The sequence below is a fragment of the Xenia sp. Carnegie-2017 genome, unplaced genomic scaffold (assembly GCF_021976095.1).
Source record: "Xenia sp. Carnegie-2017 unplaced genomic scaffold, XeniaSp_v1 HiC_scaffold_25, whole genome shotgun sequence".
NCBI classification, from domain to species: domain Eukaryota; kingdom Metazoa; phylum Cnidaria; class Anthozoa; order Malacalcyonacea; family Xeniidae; genus Xenia; species Xenia sp. Carnegie-2017.
In genome coordinates this window covers 7,631,356-7,646,980 of record NW_025813488.1, presented here as the reverse complement: position 1 = coordinate 7,646,980, position 15,625 = coordinate 7,631,356, and the positions used below count along the sequence as shown (strand labels likewise).

The following is a 15,625-nucleotide window of genomic DNA, read 5'->3' as shown; positions in this document are numbered from 1 at the left end:
TGCATGGATTTCCCATCTGAACAACGGCCTACTGGAAAATATTTTCATATAATTTCAGAGACATTTTACACTTCAAAAACTAATCCAACTCTGGACGTTTGTCAGCGTTTGTCTAACTCAAAAACAAATAATAAAACATCGAGACAGTTTTTCCCGCTACAATTCTACCAGTTTGCCCCAGTCTTAATACCACTGGTACCTGAACTCGGATTCTTCACAAGGAGATTGAACACATCCCTCACGAGGATGCTCATCTGACGCATCACCGCAGTCGTTGTCGCCATCGCACACGTAACTTTTAGGAACACATCGGGAGGTGTTGTAACATTTAAATTCCAAGACCCCACAGGTCCGCGAACTGCAGTTTGATACATCTTCGTCACTGTTATCACCACAATCATTGTCGCCATCACAAAGAAAAGTGGAAGATATACATTGTCCTAAATAAAATATGAAGATTAACAAAGTAGAAGATATCCATTGACCTAAATAAAATATCAAGATTAACAAAGTGGAAGATATCCATTGACCTAAATAAAATATCAAGATTAACAAAGTGGAAGATATCCATTGACCTAAATAAAATATCAAGATTAACAAAGTGGAAGATATCCATTGACCTGAATAACATATGAAGACTAACAAAGTAGAAGATTCTTGAAATAAAATACATTAGATGCACACTATACATAGTCGTACCATTCTTGCACGTGATTTCGCTCTCTTTGCACGTGACTTTAGTTCCAGTGGTACAGTTATCAGACTCGTCGCTGTTATCGCCACAGTCATCGTCACCATCGCAACGCCAACGTAAAGGTATACAGCGACCTGATTTTGAGCATTTCATTTCCTTAACGTCACAAGTAGTGTTGGAACACAACGCTTCGCTTTCGTCACTGTTGTCACCACAATCGTCATCACCATCACATATCCAACTTGCCCGGATGCACATGCTATTGTTGCTGCACGATACTCGATCTATAGTCGATGGATACATTCAATAAGAATAGATGATTATGATGATCGATTATATTTTAAAACATCAGTTCTATTCAACCATAGCTCGGTTTACAAAAAAATGGTGCGACGTTCGACCATTAACTAAATCGGAATTAGCTGAATTAGAAAATATTTACAAATAAAATACATGACGAATATTGATGACACACAGAAATGAACCTAAAAGTAAAATCAAGGGTCGAGGCAAAACTTTTTTTTGCAGAGCGAAGCTAACGATAGCGTACTTCCTATCTCATAAGGAAATCGATTCAACAGTTCGGCTGAGGAAAAAACATCTTAGGTTATTATAATTAATTTCCTTTAGTTTCAAAATACAGACTGGAAACTATGGTATTGACTGAGGTATTCTAGCTTTCAGTTCAGCTCGGCGTACTGCTGATAACTTCCGGATGAAGGAATTGGCATGAGGCACGCGACGAAATATTTGGGAAAGGGGATTGAGAAGACGAAATTGGTGAAAACAATTTCATAACTTACCTGCAGGACAAGTGACAGCGGGACAACCCGTTTCATCTGAGAAATCTCGACAGTCGTTGTCAGCGTCACACTTGAAGGTTTCACTTATACACCGTCCATTGTCACAAGCAAACTGCCCCTGGTTGCATTTCGGTCGCTCACAGCCTTCTTCATCACTGTTGTCATGGCAATCATTGTCAAAGTCGCAACGCCATCTCTTCGCGATGCATTTGCCATTGTTGCATTGGAACGAGTTCTCGGGACACTTGTGTTTAGCTGAAGTTGAACAAAAATTGATTATAGGATAAAAGAAGACGAGAATGGTGAAGGATCACATATTTACCGCAAATCACGGCGAATTCGTCCGATTTGTCCGAGCAATCGTCATCGGTGTCACAAAGAAATGACCGAGAAATGCACTTCCCGTTCGCACAAGTAAACTGGTTGTCTGGACAATTACTGTTTTCACGAACACACCAGAAGCCATTTGCTTGTAGTTTATATCCGGCATTACACCTGCATTCTTTGATACCGTTCACGACAACGCATAACTGACTACAGCCACCATTGTTGTAGCAAGGATTGAATGAGCCTTTATAAAAAAGAATTCATGAAATGTACGTGTAAACCCCGAATTCCCCCAAGTATCCCTTGAATGAACTTACAGTTTTGTCTTTCGGACGATATCACATGAATGTCCATGGGATTAGAATAGAGTCGAGAAGCAGTCAGAGACCGCTGACCTCCTCCACTCAGTTTGCTGGCTTTTTTGACAGTTTTTAGCCACCAGTCCGTCCAGTATACAGCACTGCCGAACACGCTGATCGCAAATGGATGTGGAAGTCTGTCCAACAAAATACGACGTCGGGCGCCATTAAGATCAGCCGATTCAATCCTAACATGAATACAAGATGTTCATAACATTCTTAGAAAGTGCTTATGACGCGAAATTTTATTACGAATTTGTTTGATTGTAAAGCAAAGAACATATATAATGACTTTATAACCTATTTAGTAGAATTTACCAATTTCACTTTTTCCTAGAGATATTAAACTTTCATCAATGTTCAAATAACATCGTTATGACATCACAGAGCATAATACTATTTCAAAGATCGTCAATTCTCTACATTGTTAAAACCTTAAATGCACAAATACAACAGTTTGATTGACACATGTTTGATGAGTGCAGCTTCAAAGTTGTCAAAGTTTGATATTTTTATGCTGACTGTCGACAAAACTACTATTTACCAATGCTAATGACGTAATGTGATGCCATAGCGATGTCATTTGCCGAGAGAAGAAAAGTCACACATATTAAAAAAGAAATAAAATTACAATTCTATTCAAGATGTTATTAAGTAATTTTAATTTTTCTTTACAATGAAATTTTCTTTACACTATGGTAAAATTTTGTGTCATAAGCAATTTAAAACAATTATCGACGAACCAGATGAATAAAGGTACCAAAGAAACGAGAGGTTACCTGTCTAACTTGGCGTCCACCCAGTACATAAGACTCTCGCGAGTATCAATTGTTAGGCCATTAGGCCAGGCTATTTCAGTTGTAACAAGTTGACGACGGTTCTCTCCGTTAATGGAAGCGACCTCAATACTGGGCACACCCCAGTCTGTCCAGTATAGAAGACTAAAAGACAAATTATGAGTCTTGAGTGGATAATTATATTTTTTTGAAAAACGAAAAGATTTTAAGGAGATTTTAGCGTGTACACAATGCTGAAATTGAGAGATTTTCAGGTACAAGTTTGAATTCGGCCCAAAATTTTTTAGATCAGTTTTACTTGTTAAGCTAAAGCACATACTTCATTAATTAAGTTTTACTAGTTAAGCTAAAACACACACTTCATTAAATTAAGTTTTGCTTGTTAAGCTAAAACACATACTTCATTAATTAAGTTTTACTAGTTAAGCTCAAACACACTTCATTAAATTAACTTTTGCTTGTTAAGCTAAAACACATACTTTAGTAATTAAGTTTTACTGGTTAAGCTCAAACACACACTTCATTAAATTAGGTTTTACTTGTTAAGCAAAAACACATACTACACATACTTCAGTAATTAAGTTTTACTTGTTAAGCTAAAACACATACTTCATTAAATTAAGTTTTGCTTGTTAAGCTAAAACACATACTTCATTAATTAAGTTTTACTAGTTAAGCTCAAACACACTTCATGAAATTAACTTTTGCTTGTTAAGCTAAAACACATACTTTATTAATTAAGTTTTACTAGTTAAGCTCAAACACACACTTCATTAAATTAGGTTTTACTTGTTAAGCAAAAACACATACTACACATACTTCAGTAATTAAGTTTTACTTGTTAAGCTAAAACACATACTTCAGTAATTAAGTTTTACTTGTTAAGCTAAAACACATACTTCAGTAATTAAGTTTTACTTGTTAAGCTAAAACACATACTTCAGTAAATCACCGCACTTAAAAATACCCTCTATGAGTAGTTTTTATCAACAAAAGAGCTCAACGTTGAAAGAACGTAACTGTCATACCAACACATTACTAGCGATCATTATAAACACTTGATTAGAAAAACTAAAATTTGATCGAAAAACTTCTGAGTGTGAGAGTGTCACAGGTTGTACCACCGAGAGCGGATCCAGAATTTCATACAAGGAGAATGCAACATTTGAAAATGTCGTAAACACGGTAACATTTTCAACCGTCAAGCTATCAGAGCTCAGGGAGGGGGTGCGTACCCCAACACAAACCCACCCCACCCTTCGGGATCCGTCTTTGAGTGATCCTCACCGCGATCCCATAGTAATAGAAATTAACATACTTATCGCATGGCATGACAACAATGCCACGAGGTTCTTTCATGCCGTCGGCTATAACTGTTTCGAGATGGAAACCAGTGTAATTCATTTTGCGTATTTTGTCGTTCGTGGGATCAGTTATGTACACTTGCTTCGATAGCCAGTCCACAGAAATACCGTCCGATACAACTGAAAGAATAGTTTGAAATTACTTTTCGTCATGTCGATCGATTTTTTTTATGAAAAAGAATTAAAAGCTTACAACTCATCGGTATTTCCTTTAACAGGGAGCCATTGAAGTGTGATTTCACTATAGACTTGGAAAGAGTCGTAAAAAATATCAAATGTTCTTCGTAATCAAAATCAAGACCAACAGGTGCGCTACTGAACTCAATATTAGCGTATGGAGCAACATCGTTGGCGCCATTTAAGTGCAAGAAGCGAATACTCGTACCAACAGCATAAGCAATAAACGCATCCGGTTCGTGGCAAGTTTTACCATCGCTAGTAAGTTCATTTCCACTACAAGCACACCTAGTGATATAAAAACATCATTACTATAAAATAACACATTGTAAATAATACGTCAACCATGCCACATATATGCTTTCTCTTTAACACTTCCTACATCTACCGACAACAACTATCACTACCAACATACCTCTACCTTTTACCTTCAACACTTCCTACATCTACCAACAACAACTATCACTACCAATATACCTCTACCTTCAACACTTCCTACATCTACCAACAACATCTATCACTACCAACATATCTCTACTCTTTACCTTCAACCTTTCCTACATCTACCAACAACTATCACTACCAACATACCTCTACCTTTTACCTTCAACCCTTGCTACATCTACCAACAACAACTATCACTACCAACATATCTCTACTCTTTAGCTTCAACCTTTCCTACATCTACCAACAACAACTATCACTACCAAAATATGTCAACCCCTTACATTCAAGACTTCCTACATCTACTAACCACATTTATTACAACCAAAATATATCTACCCTGAACCACTAACACTTCCTACATCTACCAACTACATGTAGCTAACATTACCATTATAATCTTTTCCCTTTAAAAATTCTAAGAATCTAGAGACCAGTAACAAATCTCCACGATCACATCTTTACCTGTACTGACTTGTGTTGAAAGGCAGACACAACTGCTGGCAATCATGACGGGAGCATGCTCCCTCTTCAGGTTGTCGACTTTCGCTGTATGCAAACATTGATCTTGGTCGAACGGAACTTCTCGAAGAATAAAAGATCGTTGAGATATTGTTGACGGAAGTTTTATTGAGTCGTATAACCGTCTTTGACTGATCGAATACAGCATAAATGAACTCTCCAAACATGGTCAAACCACGCCCTCCTTGAAATTCCGACTTTATCAATATGCGTGGGTTTTCTGTAAGGAAAACAGATTTTAAGATAAAAATCAACTCAACAAATAGTGAACATAATTACATCGTTTACCTCCGTTGATTCCCATGCAACCAATCAAATTGAGACGTCCATCAATCCAATACAATAGATCAAGATCGTAATCAACTGTTAAATCATTAGGCCAGTAAAGTAAGAGCGATCTCACAGAGAGCAAGATCATCCTTGAACTCCCATCCATGTAAGCCCTTTCAATCTTTGGCACATAACCCCAGTCTGTCCAAAACATGAGGCTTTTTTGTGGATACAAGACTATTGCTCTTGGTTTCATAAGACCACTGGAAATGACCGTAAGACGATGAGAACCATTAAGACGACTGACCTATGTTGAAAAAACTTTTCACGTATTTACTACTTCATAAGAATCGTATCTTCAACTACTGTAATCTAATTGTGGAGAGGTATACAAACGCTACCAAATATCATCTTAGTAGATCTGTGGAGTCAACGAAAAAATCGATTTTTTCGTTCCTTTTCTTATGCACAGTTAACATTACAGGCCAAAAAACCAATAGTTTCGATTTCATTTTTTCGTTTCACGTCCGCTCAACGTCTACCTTATTGTAGACGTAAACGTTTCAAAAATAACACAATGTCTGGAGAACAAAATAGTTATGTTCCTTCTTTCTATTCAAAACCGTATGAAAAGAAAATAAACAGGCTGGTCAGAGCACTGACCTTGCCAAGTATCATGTACGTAAAAGAGAAGCACAACAAAAGTATTACGAATCATTATCCTCACAATACCTCGATAAGTTTGGTGCCCATATCAGTCCAGTATATCTGCCCAGCAACCCAATCCACAGCAATCCCATGAGGACGGTTCAATCCATCGGTAATGACATACTGAAGGCCAGATCCATCAGTTTTGACGCGACCAATGACATCCTTCAAATCATCCGTGAAATAGATGGTACTTTCGCGGTAGTGAAAGTCTGTTGCATAGCAACGCACAGTCACGGAAATGTAAGGGAGATAAGCATGTTGATCGTCGATATTTAAAGAAATTCCTTGAAATTCTGCAATAAAAACAAAGACAATGCTTTCTAGGATCATGGAAGGACATTGATGACATAATTCAAAAGGTACGTACGATTTGAAGTGGCGTAGACAAGATATTCTGAATTTTGTTCACACCGCTTGCTTTCGTTGTTGAATGTAAAACCGTCGCGACAATCGCAACGGACAATCTCGCCATTCCAAAAACAAAGTTGGGAACAATTTCCGTTATTTTTTGCGCAAGGATTGGAGCCTGGGATGGAAAAATACATCAGAATAAATACAAAAAGAGCAATATCGTTTAATTCACGGAACTCGATTGTAGCTCAAAGACGCATCTTGCCAACTAAAGATTTGCAGAAAGCCACAAGACGACTTTATTCAACTGAAAATAACGTTTGCTTGATCACTTTTAAATAAACTCGCAATATCACCACAAATTTATGGTCTTGTTGTTGATAGCTTGAATCTCATGTTTGCAGGATAAATACCATCATAGTTTGTTTCGTTTCATATCTGACTACGTCGTATGTTAAAAAAGGATTTTCAAGAGTACCTTTCTGTCTTTTTCTGTCAAAAACACAGACATCCATGATCCCAGGAAGTCTCGACTTCACCACCGTCTGTTCACTACCATTCACACGAGCTTTATTGATCGATCGCAATCGCCAGTCAGTCCAATAGACATAACCCTCGAAGACTGTTATACCAAAGGGATGCCTGAGACCTGTGGGAAAAAGAAAAATGACCAAACCGTTCTTTCATGAAGTGCTATCAACCCAAGACTTTGGTGGTGAAGCCAGTCCGTGAATTTTGTCCTGCTGTGCAAATATTGCTGATTTTAATTATTGTGAAGTAAAACTTACAGACCTTTAAAATTTAGGGGAGTTCAAGTCCAACCTTTAAAATTTAGGGGAGTTCAAGTCCAACCTTTAAAATTTAGGGAGTTCAAGTCCAACCTTTAAAATTTAGGGGAGTTCAAGTCCAACCTTCAAAATTTAGGGGAGTTCAAGTCCAACCTTTAAAATTTAGGGGAGTTCAAGTCCAACCTTTAAAACTTAGGGGAGTTCAAGTCCAACCTTTAAAAGTTGCCCCTCCCTACGGCAATGACGTCAGGTATCTTTGTAAAAAACAGCCATTAATAGTGTGGTACCCTAAAAGATAAAAATACTCAAGTTACAAACCTGTTAAAATAACGATTTTCCTATCACTTCCATCCAAATTCGAAGTCTCCATCTTATCATAGGTTGCGTCGAGCCAGAAAAGACGGTCATTCGAATAATCAATCGCTAGACCATTCACGAAAGCTAAAGTTTCATTGATGAGACTTTTCACGTTTTTTCCATCGAGCCAAGCACTTTGAATCGTTTTTAGCCCCCAGTCGGTCCAAAACATCAGCCTGAATAAGACAATTACACCACAAAACTTGATGAACACTTCAAACAGAATAAAACAACTTGCATATTAGTAAAGTATCATGATGCCCGTTCGTGGGCAAGCGTTTCTCACCCTTTACTCGGGTACAAGGCAATATCACGTGGTTCATGTACTAAGGACGACTTGAACAGCAAGGTTTTATGAAAATTGCCATCAGTGCGTGCTACAGCTAAGACGTCGGCCCCACTATCTGTCCAATAAACATTCTTTGCGACCCAGTCAACTGCAATACCATCGGGCGATCGTAGTCCCGAACCTTCAAAAATCACCAATGGGGGGCATGGGTAAATCAGCTACCATAAAAATTCATTTCATGATTTAAACATAGCAGTAAAGGTACCTGACTTTATGATTTTCTCATATCCCGTGCCATCGATTTTAATTCTCGAGATGGAGTCATCAGTGATATCTGTCCAATACAAACGATTTTCAGCAAAATCGAAATCCAATCCTATGGCGTTTCTCAGTCCAACAACAGGAATCATTCTCTCATCGTGATCTTCACTCAAAGAGATCCCGCGTATTTCAGTACGACGGCTGTACACGAGAAAACTGTTCACTCCTTAAAAAGATTGTATTTATTATCATAGTAAAACACAATTGATAAAAAGGAACACAGTTGGAATCTGCTGATACATACCTGTACAAATTGTTGATGTCTCAGGGTCAAGATTCATATCAACTGGACATAAGCAACTGCTGCCATTCGGTTTAAGGACACAAACATGAGAGCATGCACTGTTTTCACAATAATTTATCCCTGTGGACGATATGAACATGAGATTTAGATGAAGCATGAGCTGTTTTCACAATAATTCATCCCTGTGGATGATCTGAACATTAGATTTAGATGAAACATGAGCTGTTTTCACAATAATTTATCCCTGTGGATGATCTGAACATGACATTTAGATGAAGCATGAGCTGTTTTCACAATAAATTATCCCTGTGGATGATCTGAACATGACATTTAGATGAAGCATGACCTGTTTTTCACAATAAATTATACCTGTGGATGACGCTAAGATGAACGCGATACTACAGGTACTCTGCATGCTTGAAAATCGATTCTGATCATTGTTTTAAGTTTTGAACCTTTTTCATTTCAGATCGCTACAAAGTTTTCGTTGTTTTAAAAAGCTTATTGTATTATTGGTCCATAGAATCCAATGAAAACCAGTAAAAAGGAAGTCTAAAATTAATGTTAGAATATTTTCTAAACTTTCCACATGAAAGTTTCAACACAATTGTTTATAACACTTCAAAGCTTTGATGTACACCATAGAGCATTGATGTATCAGTTGTAGTTTAGATGTACACGTTTATGATGTACAACTATTATCATTGATGACGTATAAGAGTACACTTTAAAAAAGAATTATTATCCACCTTTTCGACGGTAAACACACGTGTCGAAAATAGGAGATGAAATTACAAAATTTGGACAGTCAAATGGTCGGACATAGTATTGTTTATGTAGAATAGTGGCAATAAAAAAAAGACGATGCTTTTGGGGCATTTGTAAATCTTATTTTAGAAATCCAAAACGAATAATTATAAAAGCAGTAGGTGTAAGAGTGAATAAAAACCGTTTTCCGTCATATCAAAGGAAAGCTTGGAAATGATATGCAATATATATGCAGATACAACGTTATAGAGAAAAATAAAAATATTTCGAACGTTGTCGCGGATATTACAAATGCCGAAACAAAGTGTTGATGAGTTTCAAGGATACTGAGGTTCACACAACTTCTGCCGTTTTGACTTACAATTTAAACTAACACTGAACGTGTTTATACGTTTTTTACTTGTTACTTTTTACAATGTAACTTTCTCATTACTATCTCGTGATGAACGACAGCTTCCTTATACAACGCAACTCTCTCATCATGAACGAAAGCACCCATGGGCTTCATGGAAAAAAAGGGATTATATATATTTTTTCATATTAGTTTTTACAAAGATAAGATTTAATACGCCAAGCCATTTGCATCGTCTTACATTACAAAATTATTTTCATGATTCAATCTAGAAGGTAACTTCACTTCCGAGTAATTTTGCGATTAAATAGTACACTTTTCGGATTCAAAGGACTTCTTTTGATCGCATAGAGACAGCCGTCCAATTTATTACGTAAATGCATGTTGTATGCATTTCGTTGTAAGAAACCACCCTACCAAAGAATATCCAGTTACAATTTTAGCGGTATCAAGCGAAGAAAATTGCAGGTCAATTTTTTCAACTGCTATTTTTATGATAACGTGTGATGAGATTCGAGATGAGATTCATGACTGCCTTTGAGTACAAATAACACATATACACAAGACAATGTTTTATGTTATCATTTAGCATCATCGCAGTTTTATACATTTAAATTTATAGCTACAGTTTAAAATTCCATCTTTACGTATATAACTTGTATATGAATATGAAAAGCCAGTTATAGGAAGATTCCATCCATCAATAATAACAATAGTGATTAGTGATTATAAGACAGCAAGACCAACATGTAATAAAAATAAAAGTTCAAAAATTTGTATGACTTGATTTTTTGCGCTTTATGCAGCCGGAATCCGTCCTGGATAATCTTAAGTCACGCCGTAAACGCCGTAACAATCCTAACAAAAAAGTCATTAGCGCGACAATATGCTAGTATTTAAGCTTTCCTTTGGTCGTTATGCTTTTTCTAACTCAAGATGGTTAAAATTTACTGTTATGCCTTCTAACTTTATAAATAAGCGTTCTGAATAACTAGAATCAGATTCACAAATGCCCTAAAACTCAAAGCATCTCCTGACCATTTTATTGCCACTATTCATTCTACATAAACAATACTATGTCCGACCATTCGATTGTCCGAATTTTGTAATTTGATGTCGCATTTTTGACACGAGTGTCTACCCTTGGAAAGGTGGATTAAATTGGAGAATGAAGACGTAATGAATTACCTTCGGGCTGTTTCACGGGATGCACCACGTGAATATCCATCAAACGACTTGAACTGTTATGTAGGTAATGTACGCTGTCCCCGGGGTATTTGCTCGTATAACGAATGGAGTTATCAAACCAGTCTGTCCAATAAATCGTATCTTCAAACAAAGTCAATGAAAAGGGATGGTTTAGTCGCGAGTTGCCAGTCAATACTTGATAGCGGTATTTGCCATCGTAGTCACAAAATTCCAGATGATGTAGTTTAGCATCCATCCAGTAGACACGTCTAAAAATTCGAAAATGCTTGAATGTCATCTGGAGTCAATATTTTCTTCAATATACTGATAGAGCACTTTCTTACTTATTGGGGTAATCAAGTGTCATTCCATTGGGCCAAACAAGCTTGGTTGTCACAATCGCAATTCTGTTGCTTCCATCCATAAACGCCTTCTCAATACGAGGTGCAGAGCTCCAATCACTCCAAAAGAGATATCTACAAAGTATATAATTAGAATAACATGAAATAATGTTAAGTTAAATGTAAAGAAGTTTTACCTTTCTCTTTAATATATTTGTTTGTAATTAGAATAACATAAATAATGTTAAGAAGTTTTACCCTTCTTCTCAATCAATTTGTTTGTAATTAGAATAACATAAAATAATGTAAGGTAAAATGTAAAGAAGTTTTACCCTTCTCCTGAATCAATTTGTTTGTAATTAGAATAACATAAAATAATGTAAGGTAAAATGTTAAGAAGTTTTACTCTTCTCCTGAATCAATTTGTTTGTAATTAGAATAACATAAAATAATGTAAGTTAAAATGCAAAGATGTTTTACCCTTCTCTGGGATCAATTTGCAAAGCTCTCGGTGCGTCAATATCCGTTCTTATTAACACCGAACGATAACTTCCGTCTAATTTGGACACTTCGATTAACTTGGCTCTTGCGTCTAACCAATAGAGATTACTAGCAATCCAGTCCACGGCAATACCTAGGAAAGCGAGAACAAACTATTTAATAACGAGAGGAGGCACGAACAATGAATGGAATAGAAGACCTTCGGCTGACATTAGTCCTCCAGTAATGATAACGTCTTCCTGGGAGCCATTAAATTTCACACTGTAAATTTTATCAGTGAGTAAATCAGTCCAGTAAATACGTTGATTCTTCCAGTCGAAGTCAACACCAGTAGCGTAACGAAGGCCTGCCATGATCTCGGAATATATCACGCGCCCCTCTCTCCCGTGAATTTTCACTTTTCGAAGAGAAATCCGGTTGGAATACAACAAAAATGGTACTTTATCGTCAACTGAGAAGAGAGAGCGATGTCGTCAGCAAGAGTGGGCGATGAAAAATTTCAATGACGTAATAATTTACAAACCTAAATCGGCTCGACAATGTTTCTCAGCCTGCAATGTATAACCAGCATCACAAGTACAATAGTAATGTTTCTCAATGTTAACGCATGTCTGACTACACGACCAAGGCATTTCACATTCATCTTTATCAACGCATGTCTTATTGTTGTTAGCCAAAGTTAGCCAAGATGGACAGCCACATAAAGAGCCTGGAACGATATAAACGACGACGTCATGTTTAGAGGTCCCGACACCAGGGGCCGGTTGCACGAAGCCTGGATAGCGTTATCCATTATAGCAAAATTTTTTAAATTTTTATAGAACCTTTCAAAAAGCAAAAAATATAAGATTCAATCTGAGCAATAACTGAAATAAAATATTGTTTCGAAGATCACGAAATTTCTTTGTCGTAAGAAAAATATAAACACCTTTTTTGCAAGTTTGAAAATTTTCGCTACACAAGCTTCGTGCACCCCGGCCCCGGATCTTTAGTTGGAGATTGGATTAGTGATCAATTCTGCGTATAGTAGAGCACGCGATCGTGCTGAATTTTATAAAAATTTACAACAGGCTGATTAATTGCGAAAGTTTATAAGTTGTACTATACATCCGAGTGGGAAGTGTCAAGGTCTAACATCTTAATGCGTGGTAGGGGACTCGGCAAAATCAATCTCTTTTTAAGGAAAATGATGACCATATTTTCTTCCTCAAAATCAGTTTAACCTTTCATTTTTATCAACAAAACAATAAAACACAACAATAATTTCTCATTAGGAATAGGAATAGGGTTTGGGAAAGTATATTAAAGTTTTGAAAACGTAAGTAGTAATTTTTGATTTATAAGCGTGAAAACGTAAGATGCGGTGTGTGATCCCTAACCAAGGCGTATATATAATTCATACTGACGGAGTCGTCACTGATGTAATGAAGGCTACAATTTCCTACCACGAGGTGAATTGGTACAGTTATGTGAACATCCACCATTGCTGATACTGCATTGTTGATAAATACATCCGGGAGCCTCATCCTCGGCACCAGGACAATCCGCAACCGTATCACATAGACTTTCACGACTCAAACATACGCTGGAGTTTGGACATGAAAATTGATGAGGTGCACACGTGCGCGACACTGAAGAAAAAATAAAGATTTGAAGAAGTATCCTTCGAATCTATCACAAGCGAAAGCATTAAGATTATGAACATACGACATTTTGCTTGCGATTCGTCACTATTGTCTCCACAGTCATCAACACCATCGCACACCCATGATTGGGGAATACATTGACCGGCAAGATGACACTTGAATTTCTTCCCACAACATTCTTCATCGGAATTATCACTACAGTCCTTACGTCCGTCACACATTTGACTTGAAGAGATGCATTTGCCATCTTTACAACTGATTTCGCCAGCAGGACAAGCTGTAAAAAATCAAAACATGCTTTTTCTTCACGAAAAAATGCTTCATTGTTTTAGAATATCGTTTTGTTTTAAAATGTTTCCTATTTTTAGAATGTTTCATTGTTTTAGAAAATTATTTTGTTTTAAAATGTTTCATGATTTTAGAATGTGGCATTGTCTTAGAACTGTCAAATTTCTTAAATGCACTTCCTACTTACTTTTGTTGCAAGTAGCAAATGATTCGTCAGTTTCGTCGGTACAATCCGGAACATCGTCGCATTTTTTTTCGAAAGGAATACATTGAAACAACGTCTGACATTGAAACTTGCTTGATGGACAACGAATTTGAATCGTGGGCGTCGCTGGATAAAAAGAAAAATATTTAAAACACAAGGGAGGCCAATAACAGAGTTAAACTCAAACTGACTGACTGACTGACTGACTGACTGACTGACAGACAGACAGACAGACAGACAGACAGACAGACAGACAGAGACAGACAGACAGACAGACAGACAGACTGACAGACAGACAGACAGACAGACTGACTGACTGGCTGGCTGACTGACTGATTGATTTATTGAACATGCAACAAGAACAGCAAAGCAAAAGAAATTAAAAATTCATACTGCAGTTAACTTCATCGCTTCCATCATCACAATCTTCGTCGTGGTCACATCTCCAAGGGAGATCTATACATTGACCGTCTGAACAGCGAAATTCGTTAGATGAACAGAGCGTTACAACGCACTCATCTTCATCGCTATCATCGGGACAATCTTTTCTTCCGTTACATTGCCATGATCGTGGAATGCACGCCCCATTTGAAATGCAAACAAAACCATCACATGTCACAGTCTTGTCTGTAATATTAAACATGTATTTATCATCAGTAGTAATTAACGCAGTTTGCTTAAGTATCGGACGATTTCATAAAATCCTTACTGCAGTTTTCCTCGTCCAGACCATAAATACAGTCCTTGTCACCGTCACATTTCCATCGTTCGGGGATACACTGACCATCACTGCACTGGAAGTGACCGATCTCGCATGTGCAATTTCGTTCATCAGAGCTATCTCCACAATCATTGAAGCCGTCACAGAGCGCTGACTTTCGTATACATTTGAAGTTGTGACATTGAGCTTCGGTTGGTTTACAGGTCTTGGACACTGAAAAACATTACGAGCATTTCAACTATCGAAATACGGTTCGTGAGAAAAGAAAATGGATGTTAGTTCGTGGCAAGGTCGCTTACAGCAATGGGCATTGACTTCATCGGACCCATCAGTGCAGTCATCATCACCATCACAAAGCCAGGAATTTGTAACACATTGCGTGTTGTTGCATTGAAAATGATTTGGAGGGCAGGTCGAAATCGGCACAGGAGATGGAATTGCATCTAGATGTTGATTGAATGAAATTCGTCATAAAGATTTCTACTTTCTGATTGGCCGACATGCGACTGTATCGGCCATATGTTGTACAATAAACATTCTGTAATCTGAAATAACTTCTTCATTAAAATGAAATAAACTCACCGACACAAGCTCTTCGATTGACGTCAAAAGATAAACCATCTCTACAAGCACAGGAGTAATTACTTGAGGCTTTTAATAAGCACAACTGGCTGCAAGGAGCATTGGAACAAACGTTGTTCCCATCTGAAAAACACGAATTTTAATTTATTATAAGATACACGAGTATGTAAAGGATACACGAGTATATAGTATGTAAATTTCTAACGCAATTCAAC

General features: G+C 37.2%; 1 protein-coding gene across 2 annotated transcripts in view; it reads right to left on the bottom strand.

The window, feature by feature from the left end:
- Positions 1 to 15,625, bottom strand: part of LOC124453564 (low-density lipoprotein receptor-related protein 1-like) — a 30,470-nt gene that overhangs the window by 12,247 nt on the left and 2,598 nt on the right. For both annotated transcript variants that reach the window (XM_047004346.1, XM_047004347.1), the window contains exons 5-33: positions 15,411 to 15,533; positions 15,128 to 15,271; positions 14,817 to 15,041; positions 14,501 to 14,734; positions 14,090 to 14,233; positions 13,676 to 13,891; positions 13,414 to 13,599; positions 12,492 to 12,677; positions 12,168 to 12,419; positions 11,948 to 12,101; positions 11,471 to 11,602; positions 11,127 to 11,395; positions 8,819 to 8,938; positions 8,519 to 8,740; positions 8,251 to 8,434; positions 7,926 to 8,140; positions 7,298 to 7,468; positions 6,836 to 6,994; positions 6,490 to 6,761; positions 5,776 to 6,064; positions 5,431 to 5,707; positions 4,538 to 4,809; positions 4,299 to 4,464; positions 2,963 to 3,124; positions 2,142 to 2,371; positions 1,820 to 2,068; positions 1,498 to 1,752; positions 700 to 978; positions 200 to 440 (exon numbers count right to left, since the gene is read on the bottom strand). In XM_047004346.1, the coding sequence (XP_046860302.1) occupies positions 200 to 440; positions 700 to 978; positions 1,498 to 1,752; positions 1,820 to 2,068; positions 2,142 to 2,371; positions 2,963 to 3,124; positions 4,299 to 4,464; positions 4,538 to 4,809; positions 5,431 to 5,707; positions 5,776 to 6,064; positions 6,490 to 6,761; positions 6,836 to 6,994; positions 7,298 to 7,468; positions 7,926 to 8,140; positions 8,251 to 8,434; positions 8,519 to 8,740; positions 8,819 to 8,938; positions 11,127 to 11,395; positions 11,471 to 11,602; positions 11,948 to 12,101; positions 12,168 to 12,419; positions 12,492 to 12,677; positions 13,414 to 13,599; positions 13,676 to 13,891; positions 14,090 to 14,233; positions 14,501 to 14,734; positions 14,817 to 15,041; positions 15,128 to 15,271; positions 15,411 to 15,533 (6,028 nt within the window). The remainder of the gene's footprint in view (positions 1 to 199; positions 441 to 699; positions 979 to 1,497; positions 1,753 to 1,819; positions 2,069 to 2,141; positions 2,372 to 2,962; positions 3,125 to 4,298; positions 4,465 to 4,537; positions 4,810 to 5,430; positions 5,708 to 5,775; positions 6,065 to 6,489; positions 6,762 to 6,835; positions 6,995 to 7,297; positions 7,469 to 7,925; positions 8,141 to 8,250; positions 8,435 to 8,518; positions 8,741 to 8,818; positions 8,939 to 11,126; positions 11,396 to 11,470; positions 11,603 to 11,947; positions 12,102 to 12,167; positions 12,420 to 12,491; positions 12,678 to 13,413; positions 13,600 to 13,675; positions 13,892 to 14,089; positions 14,234 to 14,500; positions 14,735 to 14,816; positions 15,042 to 15,127; positions 15,272 to 15,410; positions 15,534 to 15,625) is intronic.